The 16,325-nt window shown below is 44.9% G+C and overlaps 4 protein-coding genes across 4 annotated transcripts; 1 reads left to right on the forward strand and 3 right to left on the reverse strand.

Moving 5' to 3' along the window:
* Positions 1 to 304: 304 nt before the first annotated feature.
* LOC110781078 (uncharacterized) lies at positions 305 to 3,892 on the forward strand. The gene has a single exon (XM_021985331.2). The coding sequence runs from the start codon at positions 305 to 307 to the stop codon at positions 3,890 to 3,892; it is 3,588 nt and encodes a 1,195-aa protein (XP_021841023.2).
* Positions 3,893 to 10,094: 6,202 nt separating this feature from the next.
* Positions 10,095 to 11,281, reverse strand: LOC110800477 (proline-rich extensin-like protein EPR1). The gene has a single exon (XM_022005782.2). The coding sequence runs from the start codon at positions 11,279 to 11,281 to the stop codon at positions 10,274 to 10,276; it is 1,008 nt and encodes a 335-aa protein (XP_021861474.2). The 3' UTR covers positions 10,095 to 10,273.
* LOC130472497 (proline-rich extensin-like protein EPR1) lies at positions 11,261 to 11,665 on the reverse strand. The gene has a single exon (XM_056843685.1). The coding sequence runs from the start codon at positions 11,663 to 11,665 to the stop codon at positions 11,309 to 11,311; it is 357 nt and encodes a 118-aa protein (XP_056699663.1). The 3' UTR covers positions 11,261 to 11,308.
* A 1,198-nt stretch (positions 11,666 to 12,863) lies between these two features.
* On the reverse strand, positions 12,864 to 16,319 carry LOC110800478 (PHD finger protein MALE STERILITY 1). Its single transcript, XM_022005784.2, has 3 exons — positions 15,942 to 16,319; positions 15,195 to 15,504; positions 12,864 to 14,487 (listed from the first exon to the last, which is right to left on the reverse strand). Exons 1-3 carry the CDS (start codon positions 16,258 to 16,260, stop codon positions 13,095 to 13,097), a joined length of 2,022 nt encoding a protein of 673 aa, XP_021861476.2. The 5' UTR covers positions 16,261 to 16,319; the 3' UTR covers positions 12,864 to 13,094.
* Between the last annotated feature and the right edge of the window lie 6 nt (positions 16,320 to 16,325).

Below are 16,325 nucleotides of genomic sequence, written 5' to 3' on the forward strand. Positions count from 1 at the left end.
ACCCCAAGTCATGCCAAACATCTCATTCACCCCAGCCGACTGTCGCGGAATTATATACCCTCACGACGATCCACTGGTTTTGGGCCTCGAAATAGCAAACTTCCCAGTAAAACGAATACTGGTGGATGGAGGGAGTTCAGCGAACATTATCTTTTGGGAAGCCTTCGTTCAGCTGAAAATAGACGAGAAAGAGCTCACACGAGTCAACTATCCTGTGATAGGATTCTCCGGAGCCACGGTCTTCCCGGAAGGTAGCATCAGGCTACCAGTGTAGATTGGAGAGGGAAGGACCGCAAGGGACCTAATGGTAGACTTCTTAGTAATCAAAGTGCCTGCTGCATACAACGTAATAGTGGGCCGGCCATTCATCCACGATGCACAAGCAGTGGTATCAACATACCATCTAACCATGATATACATGTCTAACTTTGAGAAGGCTGAGAGAATCCGAGGCAGTCAAGATTCAGCAAGATCATGCTACTTGACGGCATTAAAAACACCAGGCCGACTGACCCCATCCAGGAATATAGCGAGAGAGGCAGCAATGAAAAGACCGGCAAAAGGCCAAGCCCCAAGATCGGGGGGCGAGCAATCTCTTTTGCCCAAGAAGGAGAAAAGGCAGAAAATGGAGTCACCCACAATCGAAAGCATCGAAAAGGGGACTACTCTACCTAGGGTAGAGGCCGGAGGAGAGTCGGAAGAAGTCGAGCTGGTAGAAGGAGAAACTGGCAGAACAGTAAAATTAGGAACCGACATTGACCCCCAGTTGCGGGTAAACATGATCGGTCTGTTGAGAGAACACGCGGATGTGTTCGCATTTTCCGCAGACGAAATGCCAGGTATAAGCTCAGAGGTAATCGAGCACCGACTGAATGTCGACAGAGCAGTCAGGCCGGTAAAACAAAAGAAAAGAAACTTCTCAACAGAAAAAAATCAAGCAATACAGGAAGAGGTAGAAAAGTTGTTGGCAGCGGGATTTATTGAACCATGCGACTACCCAGAGTGGTTGGCCAACGTCGTAATGGTTAAGAAGTCAAACGGCTCGTGGAGAATGTGCGTAGATTTCACAAACCTTAATAGAGCATGCCCGAAAGACTGCTACCCACTGCCAAGAATCGACATGCTAGTCGACTCCACATCTGGCCATGCGCTGCTCAGCTTCCTTGACGCATTCTCCGGGTACCACCAAGTCAGCCTTGCAAAGGCCGACAGGAGAAAAGCAGCATTCATCACTGAGGGGGGAGTATTCTGTTACAAGGCTATGCCGTTTGGGTTAAAGAACGCTGGGGCAACGTACCAAAAACTGGTCGACAGAGTGTTCGCAAACCAAAAAGGCCGCAACATTGAAGTATACGTCGACGACTCCATAGTGAAAAGCAAATTGGAGACCGACCATTTAGACGACCTCAGGGAAACGTTTGAAACTCTGCGCCGTTACCAAATGAAGCTGAACCCCAAGAAATGTGTGTTCGGAGTGAAATCGGGGAAATTCTTGGGTTTCCTTGTCAGCGAGAGAGGCATAGAGGCAAACCCAGATAAGGTAGAAGCAATACTCAATCTGCCTCAGCCAAAAAGCATCAAAGATGTACAAAGGCTGACAGGAAGAATGGCAGCTCTGACAAGATTTGTTAGCAAATCAGCCGACAGGTCGATCCCATTTTTTAACACTCTTAAGCAGAACGGAAAATTCCGGTGGGGAGAAACCGAGGAAAGGGCCTTTGAGAAGGTAAAGGACCATCTTCGTGCTTTACCGACGATAGCCAGGCCGGAAGAGGGCGACAAGCTACAGTTGTATGTGTCCGCTTCAGCCCAAACCGTTGCTGCCGTACTAATCAGTGAAAAAGACAAAGTCCAGCAGCCGATATACTTTGTCAGCCACATTTTGAATCCGGCAGAAGCAAGATACTCACTGATAGAGAAAGTGGCCTATGCAGTCCTGATAGCCGCCAGAAAGCTCAGACCATATTTTGATGCACATACCATACAAATTCTGACGAACTTCCCACTGGAGAAGGCTTTGCAAAAAATGGATACAGCCGGCAGGCTGTTGCGATGGGCAATAGAACTGTCGGAGTACGATCTTGAGTTTCACCCGCGCAATGCAATAAAAGCACAAGCCTTGGCCGACTTCGTAGTTGAAGCATCCTATCAAGAGGACGAAACCAAAGCAGAATCCTGGGAAGTATCAGTAGACGGATCAGCCGCTCAGTCGGGAGCGGGAGCCGGCGTTGTCATGACCTCTCCGACAGGAGATAAGTTCGAATACGCAATCAGATTCACTTTCGCAGCTTCGAACAACGAAGCAGAATATGAAGCAGCCATTGCAGGGGTACAGCTATGTTTGTTGGCAGATGCCAAGAGGATAGTAATGACAACAGATTCTCAGTTGGTGGCAAATCAGTTTTCGGGAGAGTATGAAACAAAAGAGCCGTCAATGCGGCGGTATCAAGAAAAACTGAAGACGCTGACAGTGAAATTAGAAGCTTTTGACATCAAATTGGTCCCCAGAGCGTTGAACACTGCCGCAGACAGCCTAGCAAAACTGGCCAGTTCGAAAGCAATCGAGCTCAGTCGATCAGTAATGATAGAAATCATGCACAGAAGGAGTATGGAAGAAAAAGGAAAAGAAATAATGGTCATCACGGCAAACAAAGAGTGGTACGACGATATCTGGGCGTACAAGACGACTGGAATGCTCCCGGCCGATATCAGGGAGGCAAAGAAAATCAAAAAAGACATCTGCTGGTACGTCATATATCAGGGACAACTCTATAAAAGAGCATTCAGCCTCCCCCTGCTGCGGTGTTTGACGGCATACGAATCCGCAAGGTTAATCGAAGAAATGCATGAAGGAATATGCGGAAACCATGTAGGAGGAAAAACACTCGCTTTGATCTGCCAAAGACAAGGTTACTACTGGCCAACCATGCTGGAAGACGCACAGAGCTACGTCAAGAAATGTGAAAAATGCCAGCTGTTTGCCCCAGTAATACGTATGCCAGCAAACGACTTGATGCCCATTCTGAATCCAATTCCATTCGCCCAGTGGGGAATGGATATCGTAGGACCCTTCACAACAGCCTCAGGAGGCAGGAAGTTCTTGATTGTTGCCGTCGATTACTTCACAAAATGGATTGAGGCCGAGCCGGTAGCAAAGATAACAGCCAACCAGGTACGGAAGTTCATCTGGAAAAACATCATAACAAGGTTTGGAATACCGACAGCAATAGTATTCGACCATGGATGCCAGTTCGACTGTGAACCTATACGAGCATTCTTGGCAGACTACCGGATCAAGTTCGCATACGCCTCAGTCTGCCACCCACAGAGCAACGGGCAAGCCGAGGCTGCAAACAAACAAATACTCGTAGCCATTAAGAAAAAGCTGGATGAGTTCAAGGGCAAGTGGGCAGACACAGTCCCAGAGGTTCTATGGGGTAACAGAACGACGGTTAAAGAAGCAACGGGAGAGAGCCCTTTCAAACTATGCTTCGGATCAGAAGCAGTCATACCGGCTGAAGTAGCACTACCTACCTTCCGCATCCAGCATTATGAAGAACAGGGAAACGACAGCTTACTCAGACACCAGCTGGATTTCTTACCAGAGGTTAGACTGCAGGCGGAAATCAAGTCGGCCGCATACAAGAACAGAATGAGCAGGGCCTACAACAAGCGAGTAAAACATAGGAAGCTAGAGGTAGGCGACCTTGTACTTCGCCGGACGGCAGCAACCGGAAAAGCTCAAAAACAAGGAAAACTGACTGCAAATTGGGAAGGGCCCTACCAGATATGGGAAGAAGTGGTAGCTGGATCATACAGACTAATGGAGATGGATGGAACACCGCTGAAGAACTCATGGAACGCAGATACTTTAAGAAAATTCCATGTGTGAAGTTGTATGAAAACATGATGTAGTAGGGCCGACAGTGCCATATTTTGAAATCTAATATATGAGCTACAAGTATATTCCAGGTAAACTATACGGCATAAAAAAAACGAAATAAAAGGTTGAGCACATTGGCTCAGTCAGCAATGTTGCAAGATACGACAAAACGAAATAAAAGGTTGAGCACATTGGCTCAGTCAGCAATGTTGCAAGATACGATATAAACTAAATCGAAGGTTGAGCACATTGGCTCAGTCAGCAATGTTGCAAGATACGACAAAACGAAATAAAAGGTTGAGCACATTGGCTCAGTCAGCAATGTTGCAAGATACGACAAAACTAAATCGAAGGTTGAGCACATTGGCTCAGTCAGCAATGTTGCAAGATACGACAAAACGAAATAAAAGGTTGAGCACATTGGCTCAGTCAGCAATGATGCAAGATACGATATAAACTAAATCGAAGGTTGAGCACATTGGCTCAGTCAGCAATGATGCGAGATACGATATAAATTAAATCGAAGGTTGAGCACATTGGCTCAGTCAGCAATGATGCAAGACACGATAAAAATTAAAATCGAAAGTTGAGCACATTGGCTCAGTCAGCAATGATGCAAGATACGATAAAAATTAAAATCTAAGGGTGAGCACATTGGCTCAGTCAGCAACGAGGCAAAATACGACATAAGCATATGCAAAGGTTGAACACATTGGCCCAATCGACAAAGAGGCAAGATGCAATATATAATAAAATCGAAGGCAAGACGACGCCACTACGTGACAAATTGAATAAAATAAAAACAAGCGGATAATCCATCAAGTGCATCACATAGATGTTAAACAAACACAGGGACGACAGCCACCACCCAAAAATAACTAAATGCGGAGTGAGTAGCTGCTAAAAGGCACAAACATACGCCTCAGACGGCGCAGTCAAGACGAAAATAACGTTCTTGAAACAGTTAATACACGGCAAAAGACAAAGTGCCACAAACAGCTAAGAGGTACCAAAAAAGGAAATTGTTTATAAATTACATCCGCTAAATGATATTCAAAAGCTATCAATAGACATTAACAAGTATGAGGCCGGAAAAAACTGTTGGAAGAACCACAGGAAGAGCCTGGTGATGACTGCCAAGACCGTCAAGCTGAGCCGTCTGCATCACTCCAGTAAGCAGACTCAGGAATCTCCCTGTCGGGCAGAAGGCGAGGGTCAGCGTTTTGAATGACGAGGTCTGGGAAGGTCTGGGTCTCCATGCCAGTCGGATCAATATGGCCACCCTCTTCATAGGATCCCTCCACCTTACCCCAGGCAGCCTCAGTCAGCGTCAAGGCTTTGACGGCACAACGATGGGCTGCAGTCCACCCACCATTGTAGCGCCCCTTCATTTCCTCGCAGTAGAAGTCAGACTTCATAAATTTCTGCACAGCCTTCAGCGCCACAGCCTTGCGATCATCCTTAGCAGCCTTTTCAGCATCCTGAGCCGCCTGCAGCGCCGCATCCAGCTTAATCTGCAGCTCAGCCGTCTTCTGCTCTTCGGCCGTCAACTTGGCTGGAAGAAGCTCTAGTTCAGCCTTCCTCTTGCCTGCGGCAATAACATCCAGCTCAAGTCTCGCAATCTCCTTCCGGCAGTCACCTTCAGTCTTGACCGATTCAGCAAGGTCAGTCTGAAGCTTCTCTTTCTCAGCTTGCGATCGTTTTAAACGACGCTGATAACTCCGATAGCACTCCACAAGCTCGGTAGCAGATTGCGTTACCTGAAAGAAAAAATCGCTCAGAGCCGAAAATAAAAGCAAGTATAAAAAACAAGCAAGTCAAAGAGGGAAGTAAAATACCGAGTACAGGTCATGCATCAACTGTGCAGCCGGCGTCTCAATCTCCTGGGGTATACCGTCGGCGGGTGTAACAACTTGGCGCAGAGACCGGTAGCCCGGTGTACCTCCGTCTTTGGGACGGTCAAAAAGGATAGACTCACCCCTCAGAACATCACTCTGCGGCTGCCAGTGCTCTTCAGCATGACCGGGAGCAGCAGCTAGACCGGCAAGAGTATCCGGAGACAGCACAACAGTTTTGTCCTCAATGAACCCCCAGAACGAACTATAACCCCATACTTAGAGGCCGAGCTGGCAGACCGGTTCATGGAAGGGCTATGCCTCGACACAGGCACAGGATGGATCGGATCGCTAATCAAATCGCTCAACACCTGCTTCCGGTTCAGTTTGGACAAAAGGTCGACATCCAGAATCTCAACCGACTGAGCAGGCTGTTCAGCGATCTTCTTTCCAGCGCCAGATGTCTGCAAGGGCTTGTCGACGCTGGCGTAGACGTCTTTCACCTTCTCCTGCGCTGTCTTCGCAGCGTCATTTTTTGACCGTTTGGGAGAATTGGCCTTCGCCTGGCTGGAAGACCTCTTCCGAGTAGCATGTCCCCCACGACCGGTAGGAAGAGAAGCAAACCTGCCAGTAGTCATTTCGTCTTGGGCTGAGGATGTAGCTTGGTCAGCTGCCGGAACCTTTGTTCGAACAACACGAGGAACAACACCTCGGTCCACAACGGCAGAAGGAGTCACAAAGCTGGCTGACCGACCACGACAAGCTTTCGCGCAGAAGGTAGCAACAGTGTAATATTTCTCAGCAGGAGCCGCCGGACACTTTTCAACAACCCTCCAATTCTTGTCAAGGCCGAGTGAAGCCTTGTTTAAAAGATGGTGCCTTGAGAAAAAAGAACGAGGAAGTCAGAAAAAAATTTAACAAACGCAAAACGACACAACAGAGATCCAAGAAGTATAAACAAATACAACAGATAAAGAGTGCAAGCAAACAACTGCATTTACCAAGGGGATGTGTAGGTGCAAGACCGACTGCACCCAATGCGGCAGGACTAAGAATATAACCGACAGGAGGAAGCCAGAAAGCCGGCAAGGTTTTAGGCTTAGACAGCCCAACGTCGACATAGTCAACCAGCAGCCTGTCGTACGCACGTTGCTCTCGGGGCCCAAGGTCGGCTTGGTCAAATTGTTCCATCCTAGGTTTAGGCTGGTAGAAAGTACGCCGAAGGGGGTAGTCTTCGGGAACAGCCATGAAATAGAAGTGGTCCTTCCAGTCCTTGCAGCTGGAGAGTCGGGGACTCACAGTCTGACGCTGACTCTTGGTAAAGATCGTCCACCAGCCGGTATTTTTCCCATCACGCTTCAGCCAGTGCAGTTTTTTGAAAAGGTTGAGGGTCAAGGGCCACTGTTTGAATGAAAACAGCCAAGTGTACGCAACCAGATTGCGAATAACTATGGGCGATAATTGAACGAGGCCGACATTCCAGGCCCGCAGAACCTTCTCAATGAACGGGTGCAAGGGAAAGCGCAACCCATAGTCGAACATCTTCGTGTACACAACGACATGGCCTACAGGGCAGTCGGCCACCGTTTGCTCTTCTTCCGGCACAGTCAACCTGTAGCCCTCAGGTAAACCCAAAAAGCGACCACCAACCTCAGAATGCCGGTTGGCAATGGCCTCTTTTACAAAGTCACCATCTATCTCAGTGGTGAGGGCAGCAGAATCATTAGGGGGAGGGGCCGGAACCAAGAACGCGGCGGCCTCACCTTCGAAATTCACATCGGCGTCCAAGGCCTCTTCTTCAAACACTTGCTGCAAGATCGCAGCATCCTCCTCATCTTCATCAGAGTCGGCAATTGGCGGCGCCCTTAACCCAGGAGACCCAGACTCAGAAGACTCCAGTATGGAGTCGCCAGGGGTGGAAGGCACATCACCACTACCGGCGGAATTAACCTCACCCGCATCATGGACGGCAGGCTCCTTCCCGGCCCGTCGATTACTTGTAGACGGTTCGGCGTCTGACGGCATGGCCCTAGAAACATATATATTGCCGATGTTAGTACCGTACTCCCCAAGACTAGAGCCGCCAGGCTGAGTAAATTCCCGATAATCCCGCAAATGGTACCTAACCGAAATCGGATCTACGTCTAAAATCGGCTCCCCAGCCGGCACGTTATGCTCATTCGGCCTAAGTTCTCTCTCCATTCGTGCCCGCAGGCCATGTAACTGTTGTGAGCGAGTAAACTGATCCGCAGTCATGGGTATAAAAGGGCCGGTAACAGGATTCCCACCCATAAACTCCGCAAAAGGAGGTGGCGTGTTCGATTTTATCCCCCACCCAGTATTCTTAGCATTACTACCGGCCGTTTTCCCGTCCATATTTAGTTCTATGCCAGAATCGCTACTTGTGTCTGACAGGTCTATCACGTTACTAACCCCAACCCTACCAGTCATGTTTTGGCTACCCCCACTCAAAACGCATGCAAGCAAAAACAGAAACACCCGACAAAAAGAGAAAGTAAGGCCAGAAATCGTACCTAATTCTGGAAATTCACTATCAAACAGCTGCAAGGTCCCTCAAACAACCCAACTGAAAGAACAACACGAGAAAGTCAGACAGCCAAACCCTAATAAAACAACGGACAACCTAAAAAACCAGACCAAGTTCGAAACTTACCAAGAGAAACAACCCAACCCCAACGGAAAAGTACGGCAGGAAGAGACGGACACAAATTAGGAAGAAAAACAAGAGAGAGAAAGAGAGCAAATTGGCAGCGCGAGAAAGTTTGAAAAGGAAAATGAGAAAGAGCGGAAATGAAGAGAAAAGAAGAAACGGTTACTTAAAGGAACGAAAGGAAGTTGAAACGACAGGAAGCAGATCTGGGCGGTTGAAAACATCACAACTCCCCACACTTGCCGGATGGCCGACACGTGTCCAAAACACTTTTCAAATCTCCCGCCACGCGTATAAAGAAAAATGAACCGTCGCCACGTGTCAGTCAAGGGGGCTAGTCAGCCTAAAAAGTCAAGGGGGCTAGTCAGCCTAGAAGCTCAAGGGGGCTAGTCAGCCTAAAAAAGTCAAGGGGGCTAGTCAGCCTAGAAACTCAAGGGGGCTAGTCAGCCTAAAAAACTCAAGGGGGCTAGTCAGCATAAAAAGTCAAGGATGCTAGTCAGCCTAAAAAAGTCAAGGGGGCTAGTCAGCCTAAAAAGTCAAGGGGGCTAGTCAGCCTAGAAACTCAAGGGGGCTAGTCATTCAAAGAAATCAAGGATAACAGTCAGCCAAGAGAATCAAACACAAACATGGGCAGCCGGCATACAGAAAACTATCCACTTAAAGCGATCAATCCTTGTCCTAATGGGGGCTAGTCGTGACATCAGAACAAGTATTGAGCTAAAAACCGCATTGTAAAACAGCCATCTACAGAACAATCACACCCATTGGGTGTTGATCGTCCCCAAGGGGGCTAGTTGTATAGGGGGCTTACCCCCAGCTTCCGCTTTTTTCTTTTTATCAGAGCAACTACAGACTGTAAAAGCCAGCTGTAGTCACTCTGAGGGGGCTAGTTATACGGGTAGCCCTACCGGTATGCCGGTAGGACAACCCATAACAGCTGTATCATAGACATATACTCACAAGAAGCACCAAAGGTGCAGTCGGCATCCAGGGTTTACAAACCCAGTCGGCAAGTGTATGACATCATCTGCCTATCAGAGCCGAAAGGGAGGATCCGGAACCAACGGGTAATAACCCGGGTCCTCCGTACAAATAACCCGTCTATATATACGGACCCCCATCAATGCCAAAGGTACGCAATTCCAGCCCAATCATTCTTATAAGCATTTATTACAGAGCTACCAGCATAATCTGACTTAAGCATCGGAGGGGTAATTCTCGGATCACCCCCGAGGCTAGTTAACGGTTTCACTGTGCAGGATCCAGTCAGCAATCTCAGTCGGGAGTCAGTCATCCCTTTCCTGTTCCGAGTCCGTCGCCGGAACAGTTTTATTTGTACGTTTTTCTTGCTTTAATATACTAAAATGTAACTACCCCTCCGTCTCTTTTTGTTTTTTACGTTTTCCTTTTTAGGTATTTCAAAATGTTCTTTACATTTCTTTTTATATTATCACATAAATAACTTATATTCTATCAAAATTTGTGTTCAATTATTATTTTAACCAATTAAATTCATTGGGTCATTTAATCTCTCACACTTTTCCATTGGGACATTAAATTTTTCTCATTTCCCAATATCAGAATTTTGATAAAAGTGAAAACATTATAAATAAACGTAATTTATCTTGTTTCTCGATGCAAATTAATTATTCGTTAAAACGCGTGAAAAATACAAAACGTAAAAAATAAAAAGAGACGGAGGGAGTAGAATTTTCGTCCCGGAGGTTATCAACGGCCTTAATCACCAACAGAAAGAAACCAACACAATAAATAACATATAAATACGTATAGATTTATGCATTAAACATTATTGGGCTACTCAAAGGCAGGAATTTGAGGGAATAATACTTAAGAGATTTTGATGGCACCCAACCGATTAATAATTTAAGAACATCGGTAGTTGGGTACTTGTTTTCCACATTTGTTGAGCAGCAAATTAACCGAAAGTGGAACATCAAGGTTGATCCCCAAAATGTTAGCTTTAATGGCAGTGCAAAGGCAAACTGCGGCGTCAAGGTTAACCAACCCATCAATGAGAGAGCAGCATGTATTCGTTTGTGGGGTGCCAATCACAGGTCCAAGAAAATTGTTCAATAAACTGGCACACACCTTCAAATTTAGTGTATTTATGGGGCACTTTCCAGGTGGTGATGGTACGGGAGCTGGCGGCTTTATAGGCGGTGATGTCATTGGTGGTGATGGCACCGGCGTTGGCGGGTTAACAGGTGGTGACATCATTGGCGGCGATGGCATTGGTGTTGGCGGCTGGACAGGTGGTGATGTCATAGGTGGTGATGACACTGGAGTCGGTGGTTTAACAGGTGGGGACACCATTGGAGGTGATAGATCAAGCGTTGGTGGCTTGACAGGTGGAGATGCCATTGGTGGCTTGACAAGTGGTGACGCTATTGGAGGTGATAGATCAGGCGTTGGTGGCTTGACAGGTGGAGATGCCATTGGTGGTGAAGACATTGGTGTTGGCGGCTTGACAGGTGGAGAAGCCATTGGTGGTGATGACACTGGTGTAGGCGGCTTGACAGGTGGAGAAGTCATTGGTGGATTGACAGGTGGTGACACCATTGGTGGATTGACAGGTGGTGACACCATTGGTGGATTAACAGGTGGTGACGCCGTTGGTGGATTGACAGGTGGTGATGTCATTGGTGGATTGACAGGTGGTGACACCATTGGTGGTGATGACACAGGAGTTGGCGGCTTGATAGGTGGTGATGACAACGGTGTTGGCGGCTTGACAGGTGGAGAGGCCATTGGTGGTTTGCCAGGTGGTGAAGCCATTGGAGGTGATGGCATAGACGTTGGCGGCTTAACAGGTGGTGACGCCATTGGTGGTGACGACACAGGCGTTGGTGGTTTGATAGGTGGAGATGTCATTGGTGGCTTAACAGGTGGTGAAGCTATTTACGGTGAAGGCATAGGCGCTGGCGACTTAACAGGTGGAGATGACATTGGTGGCTTAGGTGGCAACGCACCTGGCCATCTAGGTGGTAACGCAACTGGAGTTGGTGACTTTCCAGGTGGTGACGCATTTGGAGTTGGTTGGTTTGCAGGTGGTGACGCATTTGGAGTTGGTGGCTTTTCAGGTGGTGACACATTTGGAGTTGGTGATTTTCCCGGTGGTGATTTCCCACCTTGGTGTCCACCACCTTGATTACGTGATCCTGATGGAGAGGGTGTATTTTGGGAATTCACAATAGTGGAAAATAATAGGTTGAGACAAATGAGGAGGGTAATCGATGATAATACTTTTGAAAACATGTTTGCCACTAAAATAAATAGAAAGTTCCTCTAAGGGAAAAGGGTTGTGAACTAGAAGGAAGTTATTGTGATGCCAAATGGATGAATAGGGGTTATGCTTTTATAGGAGATGTTTATGAAACTTTTAGAAACAAAAGTATACATGTATAACTTGCAAAACATAGATACTTATGATCGATTTTCCTATCTTATTTATGTCCCATGAGGTAATATTGCATGACTAAAGCATCACATATAAGCTTGATTGTAGAGTTTCTTTCTTCCCTCCATGGATTTCTATGGTGTGTTGGGCAACATTTTTTTATTAATTAATTAGATTTAAGAAGTTTGACTTTCGTAAGTAGAAATTGCAAAAAATGTCAAGAAATTTGTGTAAGAATTGTGACCCTAAATTCCAAATGCATGATTACACCTTAACAATGCACGGCCATTTTGTTGTTCTTCCATTTCAAGAAGCAATTATCCTTTGTGTAAACCCAGGTTGTGGTCGACGAGGAAGATCAGGTAACTTCACTCTCTAGCTACCATGGAAACAACCAACCGTGGTGGTAATGCTTAATTGGTCTGTCTTTAGAAATTTCATTCTTGTACAGAAAAATGAGACAAATAAATCGAGTTTGAAACTTTGAATGGCTCGGGTTGAAGCCTGACAAATAAACTGATTGGGCCTGTCTTCACAAGAGTTGTTAGCTTGTTACATATTTGAAATATACTGCAATACTCTCTCTGTCCCTATTTGTTTGCCCCATATTCTATTTAGTCCGTTCTTTAAAGATTGCTTCATTTCCTTATATAGTATAGGCTATCATGCATGGACATGGCAAAAATATGACTCTAACCGTTTCCAAAACGTGTCGGACAGGGTGAAACTCATTTCTGGGCATATCACGCTATGATACCAACCTTTTATTTCCGTTTCCCCCATATCCTCGTATCCGTATCCGTTTCGTGCAACCTAGGTAATAGCTCACCACCATTTACTCCACTACATACCCTCATAAACATTAAAAAGACAATATTACCCCCATTTCCATGTAAATTTTTGCCCCAAACCTTAATAAAACACATTTTACCTATGGGGCAAACAAATAAGGACGGAGGGAGTATTTCTTATTTGCTTTTGACTGAATGAAAAGAAAACAATGGGTTTCGCAACTGAAATTGTATTTAAAATCCACTAATTTAACTGCCACACCACTTATTACCAAACGAGGCTTATATATATGTGACTGTTAATTACAGACAAAGGGAGTATTATATTGTAACTCACAAAAATATAACCAATGCTCTGTCTGCAAACCGGTATAATATTCACTCTTCTAGTGTGAATTATGTCACAACATACACAGTTTTATGCCTCCACTGCATGCTTAAACTTAACTGATATGTAGTAATCCGTACATACTAATACTATCATGTAACAACGTACCTACATAATCAGAGAAGGGGACAAGATAAGATCTTGCTCACAACGATCACAAAGAAATATCCTTGGAACTTCTTCATTGTTCGGAATCCTGACACACCGCGTATGCTGCCAGACTTCGCAAATATCACAGGCAACCATTCTCTCGCCGTCATCCTCTTTAGCTCCACAGGCACAATCTATGCAACCATAACCTTGATTATGACAGTAATTTCCAAGTTCATACATGTTCCATCCTTGCATTACCGCCCCATTACCATTCCCGTTCCCATCACTTATAAATCCTGCTTCAAAAATGACATCTTTTCCCTCTTCAATTACTCCAAAAACGAAATCTGTGTCATTTGCAGTAACATTCATAATTGACTGTACCACCAATCCTTTCATTCCCCAATACAAATCTTTGAACCATTTTTCAACTTCCCTTTTCAACTCTTCAATAATCATGCTTCCTTTTACTTTAACATTTTCATAAGGCTGTATAATTTGCTTGTCTTTCAGCTGCAGAGTGCAGAACAGATCAACTAGTTCCTCCCCTATGCTGAATTTGTTCGTGGATTGAACGTTTTGATGATAATTAAATTCTTTAATAAGGTGTTTACTGTCAAGAACAACCCTGCTAGCTATTAAAATCGAGCTTCCTGAACCTGATGTAGCCTTCCTCTCTTTTAGTGTGGATTTGTAGAGGTACATGATGTCCTTCGCGAGTTGAACCCTAGTTACTGTCATCATATTAGACTTGGATTCCCTCAACATCAGACTATGATCATGGCTAATTGACATGTCTTCCAAACAATATTCAAGCACTTTGGTTACAGGATTTAAGCTACGGCGAACAAGGTATTTACCCACAACATGATTACCAAGTGACTTTAGCACAAAATCCAACAGTCCTGTATCACCAATGTATACCCTAGCTGCATCCCTGACCTCTTGTCTTGAGACCCATTTGGGCTCAGCCCGTTTTAAAGACTCAACTATGACACGAGTGGCCATTTCAACCCGTTTAGGGGACCACCTACAAGAAGCTTCTAGAAGGATACCAGGGTTGAACAACTCAGAGGGAGCGGTCTCTTTTGGGAGGCGGGACTTGAGCTCTAACATGAAGTGGAAAAGGTCACTAAGGGTTACTAAGGAATGCTCAGATATGGATTGGTACCTTGAATATATGATTGGTAGGTAATTGTCTGAGGGGCTTAAGTGGTGGAAAAGAAGGCATAAGGGGATGTTTTGTAAGGCCTGGATTGATTTTTGGTACATGGATTCTGTAACTCCAAAGCTTCCACGTCCGAATTTGTAGTCCCACCGCGAAAACCAAGGCCCTCCGTATGCTAGTCCATGAAGTAGTCTTAAGTCCATGCCCTTCTTCTGAGATATGTCTGTCAGGCTCACTTTCCTGCACAAAAAATTACATTTCATTCAGTTAAGTCACAGAATCTGAAACATATCACTGGCTTTTTAACCAGGGGAATCTAAACAATTTGATAAAGATACAGATCTAACAGAACTCTTGATTCATTCTTGAAAACCACTAACGGACCGTTTGGTAGCCGGTCATAAACGGTGTCAATGGGAATGAATTTGTATGTAAATTTGTAAGGAAATTCAACATTCATCCCCATGGTAATGCTGTTAACTCAAAATTATCTCTTTTTTTCCATTACCATTTGGAGAGTGGTATTAGGTGGAATGCAAATTTTTGAAGAAAAACACCAAGTTTGAGACAAAATTTCATTACCATGTACATTACGATGTTCTTTTCTTGCCAAATAACACTTAGATTTATTGTCATTCCCACCATTTACTACCGGCTATCAAACAGGCTGTTAAGGGTTTGTCAGCTTATCGATCATCATCATTCTTTCATTTCCTATCCTCGTTACTTTCTCCTTTTGGTTAACCTTATATCTGGACGTTTCTAGATAGTCCTTATCTTGTGTCAATCGTACTCACAGCAACATAAAATGCAGGGAAGTAGCTCACTCCTGAGCTTTTCCTAATTTACAAACATGATATGTTTTTTACGTATCATGCCTCCGGCACCTCCTATAAGGCTATTAACAGTCATGAAATTTGAGAAAAAGGATCAAGATGCCTGATTACCTGGCACGCAAGCTAGTGCAGATCCGATCCCAAAAATCCATGACCTGGTGACCAGTCAAGTCTGAACTCATTTCAAGGCCGTTTACACAGAGCAAATGTCCAAAGCCATTACAGTGGAACACTCCATGCAAAGTGTGACCCTCCAATTCCACCAAGCTGCAAGATTTAGTACCGCATCTTGCTGCTAAAATCGTACCATCAGTACAGCAGTTCCCTTGGCAGCTCAAACATGTTGATGACATTGCTGCTGTTTCCTTGGAGGGAACTACAAAGTGATACTTCATGTTGCAGATCATATGCTGTCCCCACCCTGTTACAGTCAACAAATGCTTTAAATAACACTAAATTTAAACATTTGCTTCTTTTTTTGGTCTTTCATTAAATATTCTTCTAAGACAAGAATAGTTGCCCCTCATTCAAGATTCATGATCAAGAAATTGAAATATATGTTACGCACTTAAAGACTGTAAGGGTCTTGGCAAGTTAGGGCTAACCAATCGCGCTGCTTAAATACTAACTAGTATGTCTAAACAAAATATGGGATATCATATCACCCTTTCCCCTGCTTTTTATGGAGAGTAAACTTAAAAGAGAAGTTCTTTGCAGGGTATCTGAAGGTATATGTGTATATATATATATATATATGAGACAGAGGGATTTACTATTAACAGCACAACTTCATAATTAACAGTGTCACATATAGCTAGACGCCTAGACTAGAGTGTAATGAAAGTTTCGAGTAAGTACCTATATAGCGACAGTGTCTACAGTAGAGGTAGTTAGAAGTTTCAATTGGCTCCTCGATAACAAACAGAAAAACACGGTGATCAGGTCTATGACGATGAACTTCTAGCTGAAAAGACCAGCTTATCATACCATTGGTACTATGAATACTCTCCATATGCCCAAATTCAAGTAATGCTCTGACATTCTTCCAAAAAGGACCCTCAAACTGAGTAGGGTAACCCGGTTCACAGAACGACTTGAACCTAAAAACCCTTTGATCAGCAGATGACCTTTTCCTCCTCTTATTGCAGCTGCTGTGCAAGTACTCTAACTGTGACATTTCGACGACCCCCAAAAAAATGATTGAATGTACAAAATGTTAGTAATAATCCAACAAATACGGAG

The sequence above is a fragment of the Spinacia oleracea genome, chromosome 4, assembly GCF_020520425.1.
Source record: "Spinacia oleracea cultivar Varoflay chromosome 4, BTI_SOV_V1, whole genome shotgun sequence".
Taxonomy (NCBI): domain Eukaryota; kingdom Viridiplantae; phylum Streptophyta; class Magnoliopsida; order Caryophyllales; family Amaranthaceae; genus Spinacia; species Spinacia oleracea.